The following is a 22084-nucleotide window of genomic DNA, read 5'->3' as shown; positions in this document are numbered from 1 at the left end:
GAAATGTGGGTATCTGGGAAACAAGTTCCAGACAGGCTGCTGTGGTACAAACTCTGAGCTCCTTTAGGATGAGATTTTAGTTTCAGTCAACCACTCAACTACCAAACAAGCAATATGGGCAAAATGGCCATCTCATGTTTACAACATTTCTTTTCTTTTTTCCAATCTAATGTTATCAAGTGCATACACAAGACAAAAAGACGATGGACCCCAATGTGCTGCTGTCCATAATAATATGAAGAAGATGTACTGTACTCATAACATACAGTATGATTATTGGTACAGTAAATACAGTCTGCTCACTGAACCACCTGTAAATTACCATTCTAAACGCCTCCAGATAACATACACCACAATGTACAGTACATATACATTACAGTACTTCATCTATCTTATGAAAACTGTCCCAAATTATCTTGCACCAAAATGATTCCAACAAATTTTTCACATTTAAGTGAGTTTTCATCCGTGTGAAAGAAGTGGCTGAACATTCATAACATTTCATAGATAAACAAATTAAAGGTTCTTAGATACTGTAACTACTGTACATTAACGACAGTCATAAAATATTCAAAATTACAGCACAAGCAATACATTCTAAATTCACTAATTCTAAAAAAGTAAGATTGTCTCAGCACTTTGTACTGCTTGAGACAAACAGGAGACAGAAGGACTTAATTTACATCAATGGTACCATGAGAGCTTGTTTTACTATTGAAGCTTTTCAGTTCCCCTGGAATATGTGCTAGAGAAACTGAAGGAAAGTATGTCACTGAAAAGATACAGTTTCAGAACATTTTAAACAGCAAGGAGAGATGTGATTTTATTATTAATACAATTTGTCTTCCTTTCTCCCCGTGTATCAAACATTAACTGCCACTATTTAATTTTAAAATGCTGGACACTGTAGCTTTAAAAGAATTAAACCAGACTTCTAATTTTTTTCTTCCTTTGATTTTTTTTTCTCTATAGAAAATTTGACTTATCCATGGTGTCACTCATAGCATTATTACATATTTACATGGGAAACCTTTGGGAAGGTTCTAAAATAGGAAAAAATAATTCTGATCTTCATTTTACAATGTCTAGGTTTTATACTGCAATTAAAATGTCCATTCTGCTGTATACTGTACCATTACAGAAAGGTATGTCAAAGAAGAGCGATACTGTGAAATTATGGCTCATGTATCAGTTAAGGTTTTATTATTATTACCTGTGTTGAGTGACCATTTACTGAATATCCTTTTAGCAGTCTCTTAACACAAGCTTGATTGGATACCAATTTCCTTTTAAAGCAGGTTCCATAGTAATGATAATAAAAACTAAACTTTATTTTATATAGCACCTTTAATGGCTGGCTTCTGAAAGCGCTTCACAGAATGACAATAACAATAAATAAAAAGAATACACAAGATAAAACACAATTACAATATACAGAGGAGACCGTGGATGGTAGTACTAAGAAAAGCAGAGGGGTGAAGAATGTAACCAGTTAAGTAAAGGCTCTTCTAAAGAAGGTTTTGAGTCCGGATTTGAAGGAGTTTAGAGAAGGTGACTCGGATATCCTTGGGGAGTTCCAGAGCTTGGGGGCTTAACAGGAGAAGGCCCTGTCACCCATACAATGTAGATGGACTTGGGGGACAGTTAGGAGATCAGAATTAGAAGAGCAAAGGTTGCGAGGTGGGGAGTAGGGTGAAATAGTTCAGACAGGTACTGAGGTGCCAAGCCATGCAGAGCCTTATACTGTTGGTGAGCATGAGGATTTTAATGTGCACATGGAATTTGACAGGAAGCCAGTGCAAGGACTCCAGGAAAGGAGTAATGTGATCACTTGCACTAGACCTGGTCAGGATTCTGGCTGCTGAATTTTGGACATACTGCAGTTTGTTCAAAGTGGATTTAGATACCCCAGTGAGCAGAGCATTACAGTAGTCAATTCGAGAGAACACAAATGTGTTGATCAGCTTTCCAGCCACAGTTAGTGATAGCATAAGGTGTAGTCTAGCGATATTTCTGAGGTGAAAAAAATGTTTTGACAATATGCTGCACATGTTGGTCGAATGTTAAGCCAGAATCGAATATCACCCCAAGGTTTTTTAATTTAGACTGAAGCTCAAGAGCAGAACCATCTAAAGATAGGTTTACAGGATTGGCTTTACGAAGTTGATGGGGGGTGCCAATAAGCATGACTTCAGTCTTGTCACAGTTAAGATAAAGGAAATAGTATTTGTGATAAGAATTAATTTGGGATAGTACAAGAAAGACACAAATACTAAAGTATTTTTCTACTCATCAAAACATATTCAGGGAATTGTAATATCTGTCCAGTAGGCAAACTCTCTCTTAACCGTACATATCTATGATTGGATAACCAACATGGGCTTAGCTTCTAATTAGATCCAAAAATAAGAGACTTTAGCTGATATTCCAAATAATGTGACAAGGCCCGTTGAACATTCTTAATGATGTTGCATTTCCAGGACTTTTTTAGGTTAAAGATATCTTAGATAAACCCCATGTATATTATGCAGATAGGATGTACTCTTCTTCAATCCCTGTCTCCACAGTGATATGTCTGTGATAAATGAGCTATCACTGAATATACTAGCCAAGTAGTGGCACTTCTGTACAAATGCACATATTGTAGTCCTGCTGAAAGGATCGACCATTCTATAAAAATAAGAAAAAAGTCTGCAAGACATTTTCAACTCTTTGTTAGTTTTATTTTTAGAAAAGCCTTATGCACTGAATTCAAATTTATATAGCAATAATAAGTGTAGCTTTTGTGTCCTACTTATAAGTTAAGCTTATTCTGACATCACTGAAAGCATCATTTGCAGTTACTGACTTTACCGTGACGATGAAGATTTGACATGCAAAATGTTATCACTTAGACGGGGCTTGTGAACTCATGGTATTTCATGTTCAGCACGTTTTTTCAGTATGTCCTGGTTTTCTTAATGAGAGCTATGGGACTCATCCATGCCATAAATATGCATTGCTTGTTTATCATAAAAGATCTTCAAAACTACCATGATACCAAATGTGAAAGATGTTGTTTGCACAACCTAGTGTCTGTACTCTTAAAATCGTTGACAGAGCCATTGGTGTGCTTTCTTTTCAATAAGTGGCTCAATTTCTAGGCATCTTTCCTTACTGGCTTTTGCCAATACAAATTAAGCTGTTTTCATTCCACAAGCGACTGCCAAAAAGCAGCCATTTTTCTGAGACATTCACGTTCTTTTTTTAAGATTTAAAAGATTCAGGTTCAGCTTCAGACATCCCATATGTGCAAAAAAGCTTCAAGATGGGTGAAGTGATGAGACCTCAAAAACCACAGAAGACTGAGCTCACTCGCTACCTGATCTCTCTCAGAGGTTTGTAGGAGGCAACATTTTGGCCTGATATTTCAGCAAACCGATCCAGGAGCTTTTTCTCTGCTTCACACATAACTCCTGCTTGTTCTTCAGCCAACACCAGCAAATCAAATAACCTTAGACTAGAGCACTTGATTTCTCGTTTATATTGTGGAATTGGTGTCACTCAAACAACAGGTTTGAGAAGGCACACCAAAAGGACCTCTTAAAAAAGGTTTGAGAAACTGAACATTTTAAATCTGAAAACGTAGCCATTTCCCTCCCATTCAGTTATAAACAGTAGCTGATTAAAGAACAAGCTAGGTTCCTTAGTCTCCTACCATTGCACACGTTTATCAAGCCATAGCATATATTTCTTAGTAAAGCATAAATTGGTTCCTGTTTCCAGCATTGAGGATCCTGAAACAGTAAAAACTGTACTGTGTGAAACATTTATTACCAAGAGACCTTTACAATCAGGAATGCACACAAAACCAGAATCCTTCTGGTGAGCTCTAACAAAAAAAATCTTTGGGAATTTAAGGTTGGCTTGAATCAGGTGTAACATTTTAAACTTGAAAAAGAGTTAAAGTCTATTACCTGATTTATCTTAAAACTGTTCATGTATTTTCAGAAATAAACACATTCTTAGCACACCTGAAAACAGTAGTTTTATACAAACAAAAACGGGACAACGTCTAAATCCCCATAATCTCAGCTGGGAAATCTTTGACTGTGCTCTTTTTTTACTAAGGCTCTCTGTGCTCATTATGCACTTTCTAATGCCTAGGAAATTCAAGAAAGATTTAAAACAATTGTTTCTCCTTTTCACATCAATAAAGACTAGGAAGCTGCCTGTGGCTGAAAAAAAACGACGGGGGTGATGACCTCATACACAGCATCTTCTATTCACTAAACATACACAGAGACAACCAGCCGCCCAAGTTTAGATCAGGGCAGGCGATTAGGCAGCACAAAGCTGCAGAACATAGAAACCCATCTCTGCCAATGGATATTAGGGGCTTCCGTGGTGGGAGAAAAGGGAATGCCAAGCCAGGAAAAAAATCCCCCATAAATTACAAAGAATAAAAAAACAAAAAGGGGAAAAAATCACTCCCCCCAAAGCTAATTGCTCTCAGGCTGCAGTCCTGGGGCACAGAGGCAGAATGCCAGACAGAGGGGGGCTGCCTATTGTGTGAAAGTGCTTAATACATATAAATTACTGAAGTAAAACTATTGTGCTAGGCTCTACCCACATAATAGCAAGTCCTACATAAGCTGGCTTCCTCTGAAGGAGGGCACTCGGGCTTCAAAAGACCAAACAAGTGCATTAAGGCACCTGTCTTTTTAGTATTCATTGAAGGCACTTGGGAACATGAAACGCATCTGAGCTCTGTGGGATCTTTTACAATAACATAATCTCACAAAAGCAGAGATGGAATTCTAATGTTTCTATGTACAGAAAGAAAACTCCTGCTAATACCAAAGGAAAGTATTTATATGAGGGGAAAATTAAAACGAACACCTGCATCGAGAACTTCTGCCTGCGACTGAAGCTTATAATACTTTTCCATGACACAAGCTTTCCTTGATCTGTATGTATAGACCTGAAAATGATTAAATGCGTGTTCGGAAAATAAAACACAAAACGCCTTTGTATAAATTAATAGGGAACAGAAAATGGTCAGTCACACTCAAAAATCAAGCCCATCAAGGGTTAGAATTGTCATAAATGCACAGAAAGTCTAAAAAATGCTCAGAAAATAGGTGTCCTTCCCCATTCCATCCCACCTGACAAATGGGGACATGTACTGGTCCACCAGAAGCAAGAAAAGTACAGTATCTCACTAAGCTCATGTTGAGCTAGACCACAAGACACAGTGCAAGAGACAGCTTGGGATCTAGTCCAGAAGGATGATGTTTGGATACATCATGGTTTACATCAGCATTTCAAACAGACTCAACTGGACTGAGAATGAATTAATTTGCAGACTGATCTATCCTTGAGATTCTCAAGAAATCAAGACATTTGTCATCAAGAAAGTCTTCAGCTAGCCTAGATAAATGAGGTTAACATCTTCCCCCATCTTAATTCAAATTCAGGCCAGCAGCATTGACCCATAATTGGAGAGAACAATGTCAGCTCTCAATATCAGTACAATCGCATTTCCACTGTCCATTACACTGCCAAAGACAGACAAGAGAGCAGTCATCAACAATGGACAACCCCTCTATGGTTTTCTTTCACAAACCAGAACTTGAAAAGGGCAAGTCAGCTTTGAGCGAATGGTAAATGGACAGAGTAATACTTCTCTTATGCTATGTTTCACAGCAGGTGCACCATCACAGACACCTGCTTTGATTCCATGCCAGTAAAGTGATCACATGGTGTGAGGAACTTCACAGTGTCATCTAGCCATGCTGGCCCAAAGGATTCCCATTGGCTTTTACAAACTGGCTAAGAAGTGTGCTCTAGAAATCCACATTCTCTGTAAAGAAATATAGTACATCCTATTTCTAAACCTAAAGTCAGTGCTCTAAAAGTCCTCTAGTGGCCCTGTGTCCAACTCTGATTTTTGAACTTGACATCCATTGCCTTTGAGGAAAATAAGGATTGGAATTTAATCCTTGTGCAAAGTGAGATGTTCAAGACTAACAAGATTCAATTATTTTAACACACTATATGTACAGTATGTATGACATTGCTCTTTTTTAATTCAGGGTATATATTACTAAATAAAGCAGAACACAAAATTCTATATAGGTTCTTATCAGTGTATTTATACCATTATAAGAAATGCAAAAGACCCTTGGACTAATGGCCAAGTGACGTGATACAGTAGGTAATGTGTTCTACAGTATATACTGTATTATATTATGTAAACACATTCTTTGCAATGTATTAACATAATCATTTAGTACTTAAAAAACAATGTGACAGGGATGCACTCATTTTTATTTTTAGCAGAACATTCTCTCCAACTACATAATTAAAAATGCAGCTCATAAATAATGAATTTATTGACTCATCGATTAATTTTATTGCTGGTCTTTGTAACCTTACTACCTCATTTATCATAAACAGGGAGCCGTGCATTGGTCTTATACTTGGAGCTCATAAAACCCATTCTTGAAGAGGACAAACTCCAGTTCCCATCAATCACTGGCTCCAGGGCATCAATATGGGCATATAGAACTCTGCTTCCCTGCATTACTCATGCCTACACCATTTCCCCAATGCCATTGCCTATACTGTAACCTCTTGTCCACCTGGATACCTGTCCATCCCTCAAAACCAAGAAGGTTAAAGGCAAAATACCAAATAAATATTTTTGCCACAATTATGTGGGTTTGTCTGTACATTCTAATTATAGGATACCACCGCCATCTAATGAATTCTGAAAGAGTGGTATAATACATAGCATTGGAACCTTAATTCATTACCTTGAAGAGGTTTCCTGAGTGTTTAGTTGTCTATGCTGTGTGAATTTGTTGTTCTATTGTGTGAGCCAAAACCAGGACTTTTGAACTGAACAACCTGTGTGTCTATTAAGGTCTATTTTCTGTTGTCTAAAACCATGGCAAAAAACACCAGTGTAAAATTGAAATTGTTAAAAATGGGTGTGGATATAAATTTTACTGAATTAATGAAATAATTTACTGAACTATAACTGGTTCTCTGTTTTATTCTCAATTCCCTCCTGTTGTGCCTTTTAATATTTATGTATACTGTATTTATGTATCCATTCTAAATATATTGTATATATATATTTCATATCCTGAGTTCAAAAGGGTAAATCTGGCTAAAGTAATTTTTACATATACTAAGCAGTTTCAATTCTGAAATTGAGTAACAACACCATACATTTAAGGGATGAGAAAGCTAAAATAAAATGAGTTCCCATAATTGAGTATCTCTCAGATACGTTTATACTAAAGGGCTTTGGCCAACTCGCAGAACAGAAATGCCTAATTTATCTTTAAGTGACCATGGAAAAATTGGGTTCTGGAAGAAAATGTGAAACTAAACTGAAACAGTATGAATGCTTTGTTTGGGTTAAATGACTGCAATGTTTACCAGAATATGTCTTTCAATACTTTTGTCTCCAGAAAACTTTAGAATAATGTATACTGTATATATTTTTAATGTTTTCTGTCCTTTCTTTGTGTTTTTAAAAATAAAATCTTATCATATCAGCTTGGAATTCCTTTAGAGTGCTGATCAGATGCAACAGTGCCAGGCTAAAACTGTTGTTAGTTATTTTAATTTTCTTCACCTGAAACACTGTAATATAATTAACAGAGTACACAAAGGTAAATAAGTGCCACTGTACCTGAATGGAGAAATAAAAATGTGCAATCTGATAAAAGTCTTGGTTATTTTTTATCAAAATTTGCTTTTTTTTTTTCAGTTCAATTTCTTAATTTTCTTTTATAAATTACTTACATTTGCTTTGCACATCTCTAAATAATGTTCAAAAGATCAGATAAGTATACATCAATTAATGCAATCTTATTTATTAATTTACACGAGCACTTTTGAGTCCCTGATTTGTGCGAATCACTGTAACTGAAAGGTATTAGAGATCTGTGTTTAAATTCTGTTCCAGCTGAATGTTTTCCCTCACATCACATAATTCAGGGCATAACGCCTATTTAATTAAGTCACTATGTGGTTCCAGCCACTCCTTTTGCAAGCAATCTGAGATTTACTCCATAAAACAGTTTTGAAGACACATTTAGTGGTGAAAATCACTCAGTTCAGATATGAGGATAAAGCCTAGGAGTTAAAGCGTAAAATCCTCTTTTAATCTGTAATGAAGATACTGCAGGTCACTGTCCACTCATTCCCCATTTACTGTATGTGGTGAGAGAATTTTTTTAATTAATTAATAAAATAACAAAACTTGATAAGGTTTCTCAAGAATAAAGGTAAATGAAATTAAATACAGTATAGGACCTTCAGTGAGCAAACATAACACAGTGAACCACCTGAGCTGACCACACTGTAATCAGAATGCCACCCATCTTTTTTCTTTCCAAACCTGTATCTGTCCAGCAGTTCCCACCCAGGGCCACAGTGTACAGTACTAGCCAGCCACACTGTAAAACTTTACAGTGCTTATGAGTTTCATGCAGATATCTGCAGAGGCAAAAAAAGTATTTAAGCTGAATGACAATTTCTACCCAGCATTAGAGTTGCACTTTATGCAACTTATTCTATTAGGGTTTGCAAGTTAAGTTAAGTTCATTTTTAATCCGAAGAAATGTGGTGCTTAACTGTTCGATTTATGGGGAAGGTAATGTTAACAAAAAGCACGGTAATGAGTGACTTAATTATTGCATCCTAGCCTTTGAGTTTATTTCTAAGTTACTGAACTAGACTTTTTTTTCCAGAAAACTATAATGTTGTAGCACATTCATAATAATGTAGAACATTGATGTGATAATAATTTAGGCTGTCACAGCAAGTTAAAATGCAACCACTTAATAAACTGTTCATAACACAACTGATGATGGATAAGAACACGGTCACACCTTTGAATCTATGATAACAGTTAATCTGTGATAAACATTGATCAATTAATTAATTCTTAATTACTGTAATACAATACAGATTTAAGAATACATCACCATCACCATCATTATCATTATCATTATCAATATCATTATCATTATAGGTAATACAATAAATGAAATAGGGATTACCAGCACTGTAACTCCAATGAGCAGCAGTACAGCTGTAGTAGGGTGCCTGTGGGGTGGACAGTCCATGCTGTTAGAGGAGATCTTGCCAGAGCAGAGTGACCTGGACACCTTTGCCAAAATTCAGATGAAGGATTCTTGCTTAGTCCTGCCACATACAGCACTGTGCTCCAGCCTCAGCTGCCTCTCTCTTTCATTCAGTTCTGCTGTGGTTTCCTAAAGAGAGGGGCTTGGAAAAGAATTCCAGGGTGTACTTTTCCAGCCAATCAGAAAGCTCCTAATCAAGCATGCTAAACTAAACAAGAAGCAGACCGACTGCTGGCTTTTACAACTGGTGTTGCTTCTTGATCAAACTTGCTACCTCTGTTGAGCAGTTATCATAATGGCAGGCCCACATTACATTCTCTACTGCAGCCTTTTTTAATCTGTGCAGATCATGAATTAGACCTGTAATAAATAAGTACAGCGTCCATGTCTTCTTTTGCAAGCTTTATGACCCTTCTACATGTTGGGGTCAGATTTGAAAATCTTGGGATCCAAATGGTTACAAGATTTGCCCTAGGATAATTATAAAAATAATAGAAAAACTCACAATAACTATTTTTTTTCTCCAAAAAATAAAGCCATTAATTTTTACTTTAGATACAGTGCCTTGCGAAAGTATTCGGCCCCCTTGAACTTTTCAACCTTTTGCCACATTTCAGGCTTCAAACATAAAGATATAAATTTTTAATTTTATGTGAAGAATCACCAACAAGTGGGACACAATTGTGAAGTGGAACGAAATCTATTGGATTTTTGAAACTTTTTTAACTAATAAAAAAATGAAAAGTGGGGCGTGCAAAATTATTCGGCCCCTTTACTTTCAGTGCAGCAAACTCACTCCAGAAGTTCAGCGAGGATCTCTGAATGATCCAATGTTGTCCTAAATGACTGATGGTGATAAATAGAATCCACCTGTGTGTAATCAAGTCTCTGTATAAATGCACCTGCTCTGTGATAGTCTCAAGGTTCTGTTGAAAGCGCAGAGAGCATCATGAAGACCAAGGAACACACCAGGCAGGTCCGTAATACTGTTGTGGAGAAGTTTAAAGCCGGATTTGGATACAAAAAGATTTCCCAAGCTTCAAACATCCCAAGGAGCACTGTGCAAGCGATCATCTTGAAATGGAAGGAGTATCAGACCACTGCAAATCTACCAAGACCTGGCCGTCCCTCTAAACTTTCAGCTCAGACAAGGAGAAGACTGATCAGAGATGAAGCCAAGAGGCCCATGATCACTCTGGATGAACTGCAGAGAACTACAGCTGAGGTGGGAGAGTCTGTCCATAGGACAACAATCAGTCTTACACTGCACAAATCTGGCCTTTATGGAAGAGTGGCAAGAAGAAAGCCATTTCTCAAAGATATCCATAAAAAGTCTTGTCTAAAGTTTGCCACAAGCCACCTGGGAGACACCCCAAACATGTGGAAGAAGGTGCTCTGGTCAGATGAAACCAAAATCGAACTTTTTGGCCACAATGCAAAACGATATGTTTGGCGTAAAAGCAACACAGCTCATCACCCTCAACACACCATCCCCACTGTCAAACATGGTGGTGGCAGCATCATGGTTTGGGCCTGCTTTTCTTCAGCAGGGACAGGGAAGATGGTTAAAATTGAGGGGAAGATGGATGCAGCCAAATACAGGACCATTCTGGATGAAAACCTGTTGGAGTCTGCAAAAGACCTGAAACTGGGACGGAGATTTATCTTCCAACAAGACAATGATCCCAAACATACAGCAAAATCTACAAAGGAATGGTTCACAAATAAACGTATCCAGGTGTTTGAATGGCCAAGTCAAAGTCCAGACCTGAATCCAATCGAGAATCTGTGGAAAGAGCTGAAAACTGCTGTTCACAAACGCTCTCCATCCAACCTCACTGAGCTCGAGCTGTTTTGCAAGGAAGAATGGGCAAGAATTTCAGTCTCTCGATGTGCAAAACTAAAACTGATAGAGACATACCCCAAGCGACTTGCAGCTGTAATCGCAGCAAAAGGTGGCTCTACAAAGTATTAACGCAAGGGGGCCGAATAATTTTGCACGCCCCACTTTTCATTTTTTTATTAGTTAAAAAAGTTTCAAAAATCCAATAGATTTCGTTCCACTTCACAATTGTGTCCCACTTGTTGGTGATTCTTCACATAAAATAAAAAATTTATATCTTTATGTTTGAAGCCTGAAATGTGGCAAAAGGTTGAAAAGTTCAAGGGGGCCGAATACTTTTGCAAGGCACTGTACGTCTATTTAAAAACAGTCAAATCTAAATATCAAATTCAAATTCAGATATGGTGCAAGTATTTGTTAAATTGTGAAATAAAACAAATTGGAAATCATATACAATATAACCTTAACAGTTGAACACTTTGTGTGGTATTTCTTTAACTAACGTACTGTACATTTTCCTGTTCTTTTTGAAAATGTATAGTCAGGTACATGCCCAAATTTAGTGTCTTTTATGCATTTTTCTTTCTTTAGATACACATTGGCATGACATTGATATAATCTAATTTACTAAAAGCATTTGAAATGAGATTTACAAATGATTCCCTCATTTCTGTAAATAATTTCACTGCATTCCATTTCACCTTTTGGAGATGCCCTGTTTCTGATGAAGCATGGATATGTTTTCTAGGAAGTACAGAAGAAATCTTGAAAGCAATGAATCATTTGATATAGATGCAAATATACAGATACAGACTTCACCAGCAAGTGGCGCCTGGAGCGTTGTGAGTGGGAATTCAGTCTCTAATGTGTTTTTATGACGACAATTCAGCAGCGAGAAGAATCTGGTTGTGGCAGAACTCCAACGTTTTCGGAGATATGATTTCAACAACTGAAAAAGTCAAGTCTCTTAAAATGAACACAAGTACAAAAAGGTCGTTTTATTGCCACAAACAATACTAGAAGTGCAATTAAAAAAGCTATTTTCAAGAGGCATAAGCCAATACAAATAGCATTTAATATTTCAGGAAGATAACTGGCCAGTCCTTTATTTTTTAATGCATAGCAACCAATGTACAGTTTTAAACAAAGCTTTATAAAAGTCCAGGAAGAGGTCCAACCCTAATCTTGCCCACTTCCCCCTGTTGAACATGATTATAAAGTGTTTTGGATTCTATCATTCAGCACTTGCTCTAGCCAGAGACAGACTTTACCATGCACCTCTCTGTTACTCCTTTCTTCTACCACATGCTTGAAGGAAAAGAAATCCCTGCACTCTGACTGATTCATCAAGCCATGAAACCCAGCCCAACTTGAAGGATACATTTCTCCTGGAATTCAATAGAACTTTAACTTCAATCTGCTATCGGACCTACCCAGTTTCTCACAAAGTCTCCCAGCGATCGGTTTTCATCTTGCCAACTTTGTTTATCCTACATCAGCCACAGCAGATTACTTGCAATTCTTCCGGCAGCTATATCTGCCTTCAGTCCTGCATCTCTACTCCAACAACATTGTTTTTCCAAGACAGCAAAACCAATCCATCTTCCACAAGCCTTGGAAACAAATTCACCATATTCTCCTCCTTCTTCCTTTGTTCATCTACTGTATATAGCCAGCAGTCATATCACTCTGCAACTCACAACTGGCAGCCCACTGAAGCTCAGCAGGTGTGAGCCTGATCAGTACCTGGATGGGAAAAACTAAGGTTGCACCTGGAAGAGGTGTTAGTGGGGCCAGTAGGAGGCAGTCACCCTGCAGTCTGTGTGGGTCCTAATGCCCCAGTATAGTGATGGGGACACTATACTGTAAAAAGGTGCTGTCCTTCGGATGAGACGTAAAACCGAGGTCCTGACTTTCTGTGGTCATGAAAAATCCCAGGGCATTTCTCAAAAAGAGTAGGGATGTAACCCCGGCATCCTGGTCAAATTTCCCATTGGCCCTTACCAATCATGGTCTCTCTGAATTGGCCTCCTCACTAATAGCTGATGTGTGCTGGGTGTCCTGGTGCACTATGTTTGCTGTTGGATCATCCAGATGAATGCTGTACATTGGTGGTGGTGGAGGGGAGTCCCCATTACCTGTAAAGTGTTTTGAGTGGAGTGTCCAGAAAAGCGCTATATAAGTGTAAGCAATTATTATTATTAATTATATGTCATCATGCCTCCAGTGCAACTACAACCCTGGGGCTAACCTACTCCACTCTCCCTTGCCCTTCTCCCGTTGCTATTTGGGTTGATTTTTCCCTTCCTCTACATTCGTTCTGACTACCTTCTTCCTACAAATCCTGTCCCAGTTTCCCATGCCTCATCTACTGCCCTTCCCCTATCCACCTCACTTTACTAACAGCCAAAAAACAAGGATTTCTACAGCTAATAAGGACAGGAGTATTGTATTTCAATTTGAGGAAAATAATTCTGCAGTCTTGGAATGGGTTGCAAAGTGGTTTTATCCTTACAGATTTTGTGGTCATCCTCACCAGATTAGTTTATAGTGTGCTGTGTGTGACAATAAAGTTAATTCATATTAATTTTGTCATCCTCATTGTGATAAGCAACATGGTCATTAAGATTTTGTTAACTGTAATACCACTTTTGTTGTATACGAGTTAGCCGTGTATGGAAGTATTATGAGGGGAAAAACCATTAAACTGAAGAATGAAGGAAACATAAAAGCTCTGTTAAGTGTAAGAATAACATTATTCACAGGTTTGTCCCCATGTTGTGTGGCTGAACACAAGGCAAATCCTTTTGGAAAAGGTTGTGATCATACAGGTTTACTTTTACAGCATATATCCTTTGGGATTTATACTGCAAGTACTATGTATCTCCTCAGTATAAATAAGGAATTCGATCCCAATTGTGTTTTATAGTATCACTTTCTCTCTGTGCTCTCCTTGATTTGTATAATCCTATAGCAATCAGCCTACAGTATTTAATTCCAGCTACTAGGATATTAAATTGGTCTGAGATAAAGTTTCTTACAGCATTTTGTGGCTGTCCAAGCCACTTCAACAAAAAAAAATAATAGAAAAAGAAAGAGGAATTAAGCAAAAAAAATTTTAAAAATGAAAATTTAAAACACCTTGTTAGTAATGCAGAAAATATTTATATTACTCTTCCTAAGAGTAGGGAATTAACAGGAAACGTTAGAAACTAGAAAATATTCATATTAATATTGCTGAAAAAAGGGAATTAACAGGAAATATGGGGAAACTCATAAGAAAACAATCTGGAATTGATATATGCAGGAAATATTTTAAATAAACTTAAGCAAAAAAAGCAATAAACAAATCCCAGTATGTAACGCAGAAAGCTGTTTTGTTTTTTTAACAAACTCTGAAAAATGATTTAGTTGTTTCCATAAACCTGACACGCATTTCAAAATAATTATCCTGATATACTAAGGTCAACCACAGTCAATCTCAGAACCCCAGCTGCCAGAAATGTCATTTTCCTATCCAGAGTAGAGGGAGTTAGAAATCAACTGCAAAATTACAGTCTTACAGTTAGGGTGATCCCTCTCCAAGCTGACTGAACCACAGACCTTTCCCTGTTTATACTACAGTATGTGCATACAGTGTGTGGTGAACAACATCTGGAACTACATGATGCAAGCCTGTCATGTTTATAAAATACTGTATTCTTATATCATATCAATATATGTTCTTTTATTTCAATATCGTATTTTATTTGTGATCAGTATGTCTTATGAGGGGGTGGCACTGTGGCGTGGTACCTAGCATTGAGGTGGGACCCTGGGTTCAATATTGGGGGTGCTATCAGCATGGAGTTTGCATGTTCTTCACACCTGTGCCTGTGTGGTATCCTCCTGGGTTCAGTAAGTTTTTACTCCTACAGGGCAAGCAAGTAGATGGCTTCACCTTAGTATCAGGTGATAAAATCCCCAGTATCTTACTGAAGTCCTTTCACATCCTTTATGTCTGTACCCATCACAAGATTACTTGTGTTAATTTGCCTTGACATATACGGAAGACATTTAAAAGTCTTTGTAAACTCATTGCAGGAAATGGAAGTCTCTGATCTTCGTTTAATAATTTGGTTAACCAAAGAAATCTATACACAAGCCGAATACGTCACTGTAGAGCTGGTTTTCCAGGCAGAAACCATATCCTACTTTGTAAATGCAACTGAGACGTAGGGAACCACAGGCTTTTATCAGCGTTATAGAAAAAACGGAAGCTGAGAACTAATTATTCATTTGGGCATTTGTCAGTCTTATATGAACACTGTCAAAAACATTCATGCATCTGAAATTCCTATTTTTCTCTTTAGCCATGATGAAGTATGCTCGGTGGGGATGTTTATGAGCTTGTAAATCTATCATCTCCAGATTTTTAAAATACCCATATCTGAAACCAGATCCTCTTGGTTATTGGCAGTAATGGTTCTTAGAAAAAAAAAAAACAGAGGCAAGTTAGCTGGAGGAAAATCACATTTTACGACAAATTTTAAATCACAAACTCTCGTATTCATTTTATACTGTATCTTTATATCTTGATATATACAGAATGTAGATACAAAGCTTTAATGTATCATATCATCTTTGCAAACAGATTTTGATCATTGCACTAAAAATCAAGTGGTCACAAGATATCATTTTTATTTTCTTACTTCTTCCATTTTAGTTTACTGATTGTCAGCAGAGGAAACTTTTAAATAATGACTTTGTATAAATCATGTAATACTTGCATTTTTTCTGTCTGCTTTTTGCCAATTTCCAGAATCTAAACTTTCCTCAGGGGACACAACCTTGAATTCTGGGCCATAATCCAGTGTCAGACCATAAAAAAGGTAGTTATACTGTATTTTTCCTCCTACAATCTCAAAAACAAGTAAATATCACCTTGTTTTTATAATTAGTCTGTTAACAGGGAACAGAATAATTGTATCAGCCAGATTACCTGTTCAGATTGCAGGCTGTAGTCTTTGTTTGCAATGTACATTATTTCTTTACTTAATTTTATTCTCAAGTTAATAACCTTTACTACCCGAAAACCAAATATTCATCTGTTTTACACTATTATTCACATGTAACTTTTCTGGTTCCATCTCATAGATGCCAGTATCTGTCAGTCACTGGGTTTTGATACTTGATAAGAGTAGTGACTACAGCTCAATTTTTGGACACCATTGGACTATGTAGTGATGTAAAAGAGGCTTTGTTTCAGCCTTTCTCAAGAGAACAATTAGTTTAGTTTTCCATTTTGGTCCTATTTTGCGTTAGTCTGCACAATATGATTTGTTGACAATTTTGTAATCCTGCTTGGAGGGGCCTTTGGGGGCAATAAAACTAAGGGTTGGGAAATGAAGGCTACTTGTCTGAGCTCTTTGCCAGACTTGATGTGTTCTACTCTCCTTCGACAGGCAGCTGTCAGCAGCCTCTGGATCATCACTCCTCACAAACCTTAAGTGCTCAAAATTATTTAAAAAATCATATCGATATACCTTAATGTAACAGGGTAAGATGAATAACTTATGGTGATGTCATTCCCCTGGATTCTCAAGTGCCTTACAACGTCCCCTAGAAAGGGACCATTCTTTTGCCATAGTGGGTTTGGTGCCTGTCTGTACTAATCAGATTTAGCACTCATGAATTCCTGACATGGCAGGTTGAATCTAATGTCTGAACGTGCATGTTACTGAGCCCCAGTAATTATTTCTGTGCCCTCGTTTCAACCCGTCTTCAGCCTGAGTGAGAGTGGTGTGTGAAGTTAATGAGAAATTAATGACAAGTGAGCAGTAATCATTAGAGATTCAAATGGTTGTTATGGCTTAATGGTCACAGTTTAGTAATCTAGTACTTATTGCAAACATATGGCCTATCCCCTGGTTGACAACAGGATCATGCACCTGTTGTATTTTTCCAGCTAGGACCCTGGTGGCAGCCCTCTCTCTCTCTGTGGCTCCAATGATGCTCCTCCTTCTGGGCACATGACAGGTCTGCAGCAACTCCCCTCTTCTAGGTGTAACATCAACTCGTTTTCTTTCTCCCTTTCGTCCTTCTCTGTCTTCCCCTACTTTCTTTACTGTCAGGGGTCACTCAAGCAGCCTCTCCCCCTCCTGCTGTCATGAACAGTTCTTTCCGGGCCCTTTGCAGACGACACGATCCGGTTGGTGAGGACACAGTAGGGAGAAAATAATGCAGGAGAAGGGTATGGAGATAGGGGGCCACGTCCAAGGTGAGCAGGTGTCCGGGGGAAGTGAGTCCGGGGCGAACAATCAAAGATGAAATACAAAACAGGGAAGCCAAAACAGAAGAGTAGTCCAATGCCAGACGATCCATCCGAAGGAATTAAAAACCAGGAGCCGGGTCGGGGAATCAGGAACGAAGGTTAAAACCATAACGGAGCCAGACGCAGTAGGACCCTGGGTTCTCACGAAACGGGGTTCAATGAGGAACCTCGGGCGACGTCTGCGTCAGGCTTTTAAGGGGGAACGGAAATCAGAAACAGGTGCAGGTAATGAGGCAGAACAAGGAAGGGCTGGAGTGCCCTTAAGAGGAGGAGTAGCGATCGTGACACCTGCTCTGTTGGGGGATGGTCAAGCATCCTCTCTCTGTCCTTCTATCTTATGTGGACCTCTCACGACTCTGTCTTTTCCTCTGGCCAGACGACCTCTTCCTCCTCATTTGGCAGCCCCACTCAAGGCTGAGCCTTCTTCTTTCTTATAGTCCTCTTTAGGCACACGATCATCTGTTTCAGGCCGGGGCAGTAGTAGACTCTTCTGTGATGCCATTGGAGACTCCCCTTCACCTTTCTCTGCACTTTGATCTCAGCACCAGGATCTTCTGGGACACAGTCTGGTACAGCCTGGTACAGTATTTCTCCTTCACCTCCAGGATTTCTTGGGACCACAGGCTGCCATTCAGAACTCATGGGACACAGGATGCGGATCTTTCCTCACTTCCAGGGATTCTTGTGTAACAAACAGCTTCTTCTTCCCCAGACCTTGTCTGACCATAGTCTTTATGTCCTCATGCATATTAAGCTGGGCCATTAGACGTTCCTCTATCAAAATCTTTAGCTAAGCCAATGTTTCATACTCTCTACACATCCTTCAACATGGCTTTAGTTTGTACTGGAATGCTTCAGTAGTATAGTAGTAGTATGCACTCCCAGACTTTGCTGACTTTCAGCTCCTCCATCAACTCCATACAAGTTGTAGAGGTCTGTCTGTGACCATCTTGTGTTTTCTGCTTGAATTCATGCAACTACTTATTCTGCCAGAAGGACGTCCTGGGATCTATACTGAACTGGGAGCAACAGACAATGCAGCCGATGTGACTGTACTGGTGCTCCATAAGATGGTCCCCCCAACAGATCTAAGAATGTACCCACCTGTAAATCTCAATATGAGTTAAATATTGTGTGTTTTAGATAGATAGATAATACTTTATTAATCCCGTAGGGAAATTGATGTGTTACAGCAGTCCAGCCCAAGACAAGCAAAACAGACATCAGAATAGTTATAAAACAAAAGACAAACAAGATAAATAAAAATAAATACATAGGTGTGTGCAAAATGTGCTGATCATAGTCACTGTAAAAACAATAAAATATGTGTAAAATGTGCATAGGTTTATACGGACTGATTGTCCAAAAAGTACAATGGAGTAAACATGCTGTCCATAGAGGAGCAAATGAAGGGCTAAAAGTCCTAGCCAAGGGCATCGTTATACACCCTGACAGCCGCCAGGAGGAAAGACCTGCGGAAACGTTCCCTTGAACACCGTAGCTGGAGCAGTCTATTGCTAAATGTGCTCCGCTGCCCAGTAACAGTCCCATGAAGCAGATGAGAGGTGTTGTTCATGATGGCTGTGAGCTTGGTCAGCATTCTCCTCTCAGCCACCACCTCCATGGGGTCAAGGCTCATCCCCAGCACAGTGCCAGCCTTCTTGATGAGTTTATTGAGCCTATTTGCACCTTTTGTCATGATGCTGCTGCCCCAGCACACCACAGCGTAGAAGATGGCCGCTGCCACAACTGATTCATAAAAAATGTGTAGCAGTGTTCCACACACACCAAAGGACCTGAGTCTCCTAAGAAAATAGAGTTGGCTCTGACCCTTCTTGTACAGGGCATCAGTGTTACCAGACCACTCCAGCTTATCATCCAGGTGTACCCCTAAGTACTTGTAGGAATGTACGCCCTCTATGTCCTTTATTCACTTATACATATACCACTAAATTTATGGAACTTTCTACCTAGTCCCTCATCATTTTCTTGATATTAAAAATCTTTTTTTAAACTCAACTGGTTGAAAGCTAGGGTTAGGTCTGGGTGGATATTACATTTAATTGAAACTTAATTAATTTATTCATTTGATAAAACTTAAATGAGCGACCATACGAAGGCCTATGGGAAGTATACCAATTGTGGCATTTAAATATGGTAATAACAAAAAGCTTCAAAAGAGAGCAATATATGGTAGCAGCCCCACTAATTGAAATAAAGACATTTTTCCAACTGACAAAGAGGTTGGGCATGAAGCCACCCCTCATTGCAGGTCTTGGCTTGTATCACTCCCATGGAGAATGTTCAACAAAGAGAGTGATAGTCAGGAATTCACCACACCAGCGATCTCCAGCACCTCTCTGTGAGCTGGTGGTAGGAAGTGCTTATCCGACCAACGGAAGACATTGGACTGAAAATAGATGGACAATTTAAGAGGTATATCACATTAAAGCGTTCTACAAAGGGATCGTAGACAACTTTGCATAGTGTAAAGCTCAGAGGATGAATTTAAAATGAGTGAGAAACCTATCTGATTTTATTACGCTATTACGCTGCTAGTATGTGAAGTTAGGGGAGAGGGGGCCCATAAAAATATTTGTACTGGGGCCTACGATCGTTAAGTTCCGCCACCACTGGGATCATTCATTCCCTTCAAGATCAATATTATTCTAGTTTTTTTAAAATAGAATTACCAAGTTTGAAAACCCAAATTGGGCAGCATGGTGGCTCAGAGGTTAGCATTGCTCCATCGCAGTGCTGAGGCCTTGGGTTCATTTCCAGATCTGGGGTGCTATCTGCAGCGACTTTGTATGTTCTCTCTATGTTTGGATGGGTTTCCTCCAGGTGCTCAGGTTTCTTCCCACAGTCCAAAGACATACTGGTAGGTTAACTGGCTTCTGGGAAAATTGGCCCCAGTGTGAGTGTGTGTGTTGGTGTCCGTGTTCCCTGTAATGGACTGGTGTCCCGTTTAGGTTGTTTACTGCCTTGCACCAGTTGCTCGCTGGGATGGGCGCCAGCTCCCAAGTGATCCTGTATAGGATAAAGCCAAAATATCTCCTCCAAACTCTTCCTCAAAAACTCACAACATATCTACATAATCCATTAGTTGGTCTCCCTCTGGTCCAGCACATAACAGTTTGGCAGCTATCTAAAAGCCTCTACTTCCTGGTATTTATATGTTACCCAACCAGTCATCTTCCTCTATTTCATCAGATGATGGAGGATAGCAAGTCATTCCCCATAGCTTTCTGGGTAATGCAGTCCTAGCAAGAACTGCCGGCTCTGCCCTCTTACTGAAATGAAGTGATGCCCCTTTGATGTAAACATAATTCACTCTCTCTGTTATTCCTAGGATGACCATGTAATCCCAGGACAGTGGGAAACAAAGGTTGTTTAAAAAAATCCACATACACAGTACCTTTGCGAAGATCAATATTATTAACCGATCTACACATCAAACATAGTCTCACTTACTGGCTGTTCACAATTCTTACTCAACTGAAGTGCTCTTAAGAGTGACTGACTTGAGTGAAAGAGTATTTGCAACTCAACATGTTATTGATTTAAGAAAAATACATTATTAATAATCTATAATCACCCTCCCTTGCCTTCATATATATATATACAGTATACAGTGGTGTGAAAAAGTGTTTGCCCCCTTCCTGATTTCTTATTTTTTTGCATGTTTGTCACACTGAAATGTTTCAAATCATCAAACAAATTGAAATATTAGACAAAGATAACACAAGTAAACACAAATTGCAGTTTTTAAATGAAGGTTTTTATTATTAAGGGGGAAAAAAATCCAAACCTTCATGGCCCTGTGTGAAAAAGTGATTGCCCCCTAAACCTAATAACTGGTTGGGCCACCCTTAGCAGCAACAACTGCAATCAAGCCTTTGCAATAACTGGCAATGAGTCTTTTACAGCGCTGTGGAGGAATTTTGGCCCACTCATCTTTGCAGAATTGTTGTAATTCAGCCACATTGGAAGGTTTTCGAGCCTTAACCGCTTTTTTAGGTCATGCCACAACATCTCAATCGGATTCAGGTCAGGACTTTGACTAGGCCACTCCAAAGTCTTCATTTTGTTTTTCTTAAGCCATTCAGAGGTGGACTTGCTGGTGTGTTTTAGATCATTGTCCTGCTGCAGAACCCAAGTGCTCTTTAGCTTGAGGTCATGAACAGATGGCCGGACATTCTCCTTCGGGATTTTTTGGTAGACAGCAGAATTCATGGTTCCATTTACCACAGCAAGTCTTCCAGGTCCTGAAGCAGCAAAACAGCCCCAGACCATCACACTACCACCACCATATTTTACTGTTGGTATGATGTTCCTTTTCTGAAATGCTGTGTCACTTTTACGCCAGATGTAATGGGACACACACCTTCCAAAAAGTTCAACTTTTGTCTCGTCAGTCCACAGAGTATTTTCCCAAAAGTCTTGGGAATCATCAAGATGTTTTCTGGCAAAACTGAGATGAGCCTTTATGTTCTTTTTGCTCAGCAGTGGTTTTCATCTTGGAACTCTGCCATGCAGGCCATTTTTGCCCAGTCTCTTTCTTATGGTGGATTCATGAACACTGACCTTAACTGAGGCAAGTGAAGCCTGCAGTTCTTTGGATGTTGTTGTGGGTTTTTTGTGACCTCTTGGATGAGTCGTCGCTGCGCTCTTGGGGTAATTTTGGTCGGCCGGCCACTCTTGGGAAGGTTCACCACTGTTCCATGTTTTCGCCATTTGTGGATAATGGCTCTCACTGTGGTTCTGCTGGAGTCCTAA

General features: G+C 39.0%; 1 protein-coding gene across 3 annotated transcripts in view; it reads right to left on the bottom strand.

Moving 5' to 3' along the window:
- The window catches only part of LOC102695132 (ADAMTS-like protein 1), a 209400-nt gene that overhangs the window by 67836 nt on the left and 119480 nt on the right, over positions 1 to 22084 (bottom strand). Inside the window, exon 1 of one of the 3 annotated variants that reach the window (XM_015345116.2) lies at positions 9066 to 9261. The exons of the other annotated variants lie outside the window; for them this stretch is intronic. Coding sequence (XP_015200602.2) covers positions 9066 to 9131 — 66 coding nt within the window. The 5' untranslated portion in view covers positions 9132 to 9261. Of the gene's footprint in view, positions 1 to 9065; positions 9262 to 22084 lie in introns of those variants that run through there. 3 annotated transcript variants of the gene reach the window in all.

This window comes from Lepisosteus oculatus, chromosome 1 (assembly GCF_040954835.1).
Source record: "Lepisosteus oculatus isolate fLepOcu1 chromosome 1, fLepOcu1.hap2, whole genome shotgun sequence".
In the NCBI taxonomy this organism is placed as follows: Eukaryota; Metazoa; Chordata; class Actinopteri; order Semionotiformes; family Lepisosteidae; genus Lepisosteus; species Lepisosteus oculatus.
The sequence above is the reverse complement of the archived record's forward strand: the minus strand, read 5'-3'. Positions and strand labels throughout refer to the sequence as shown.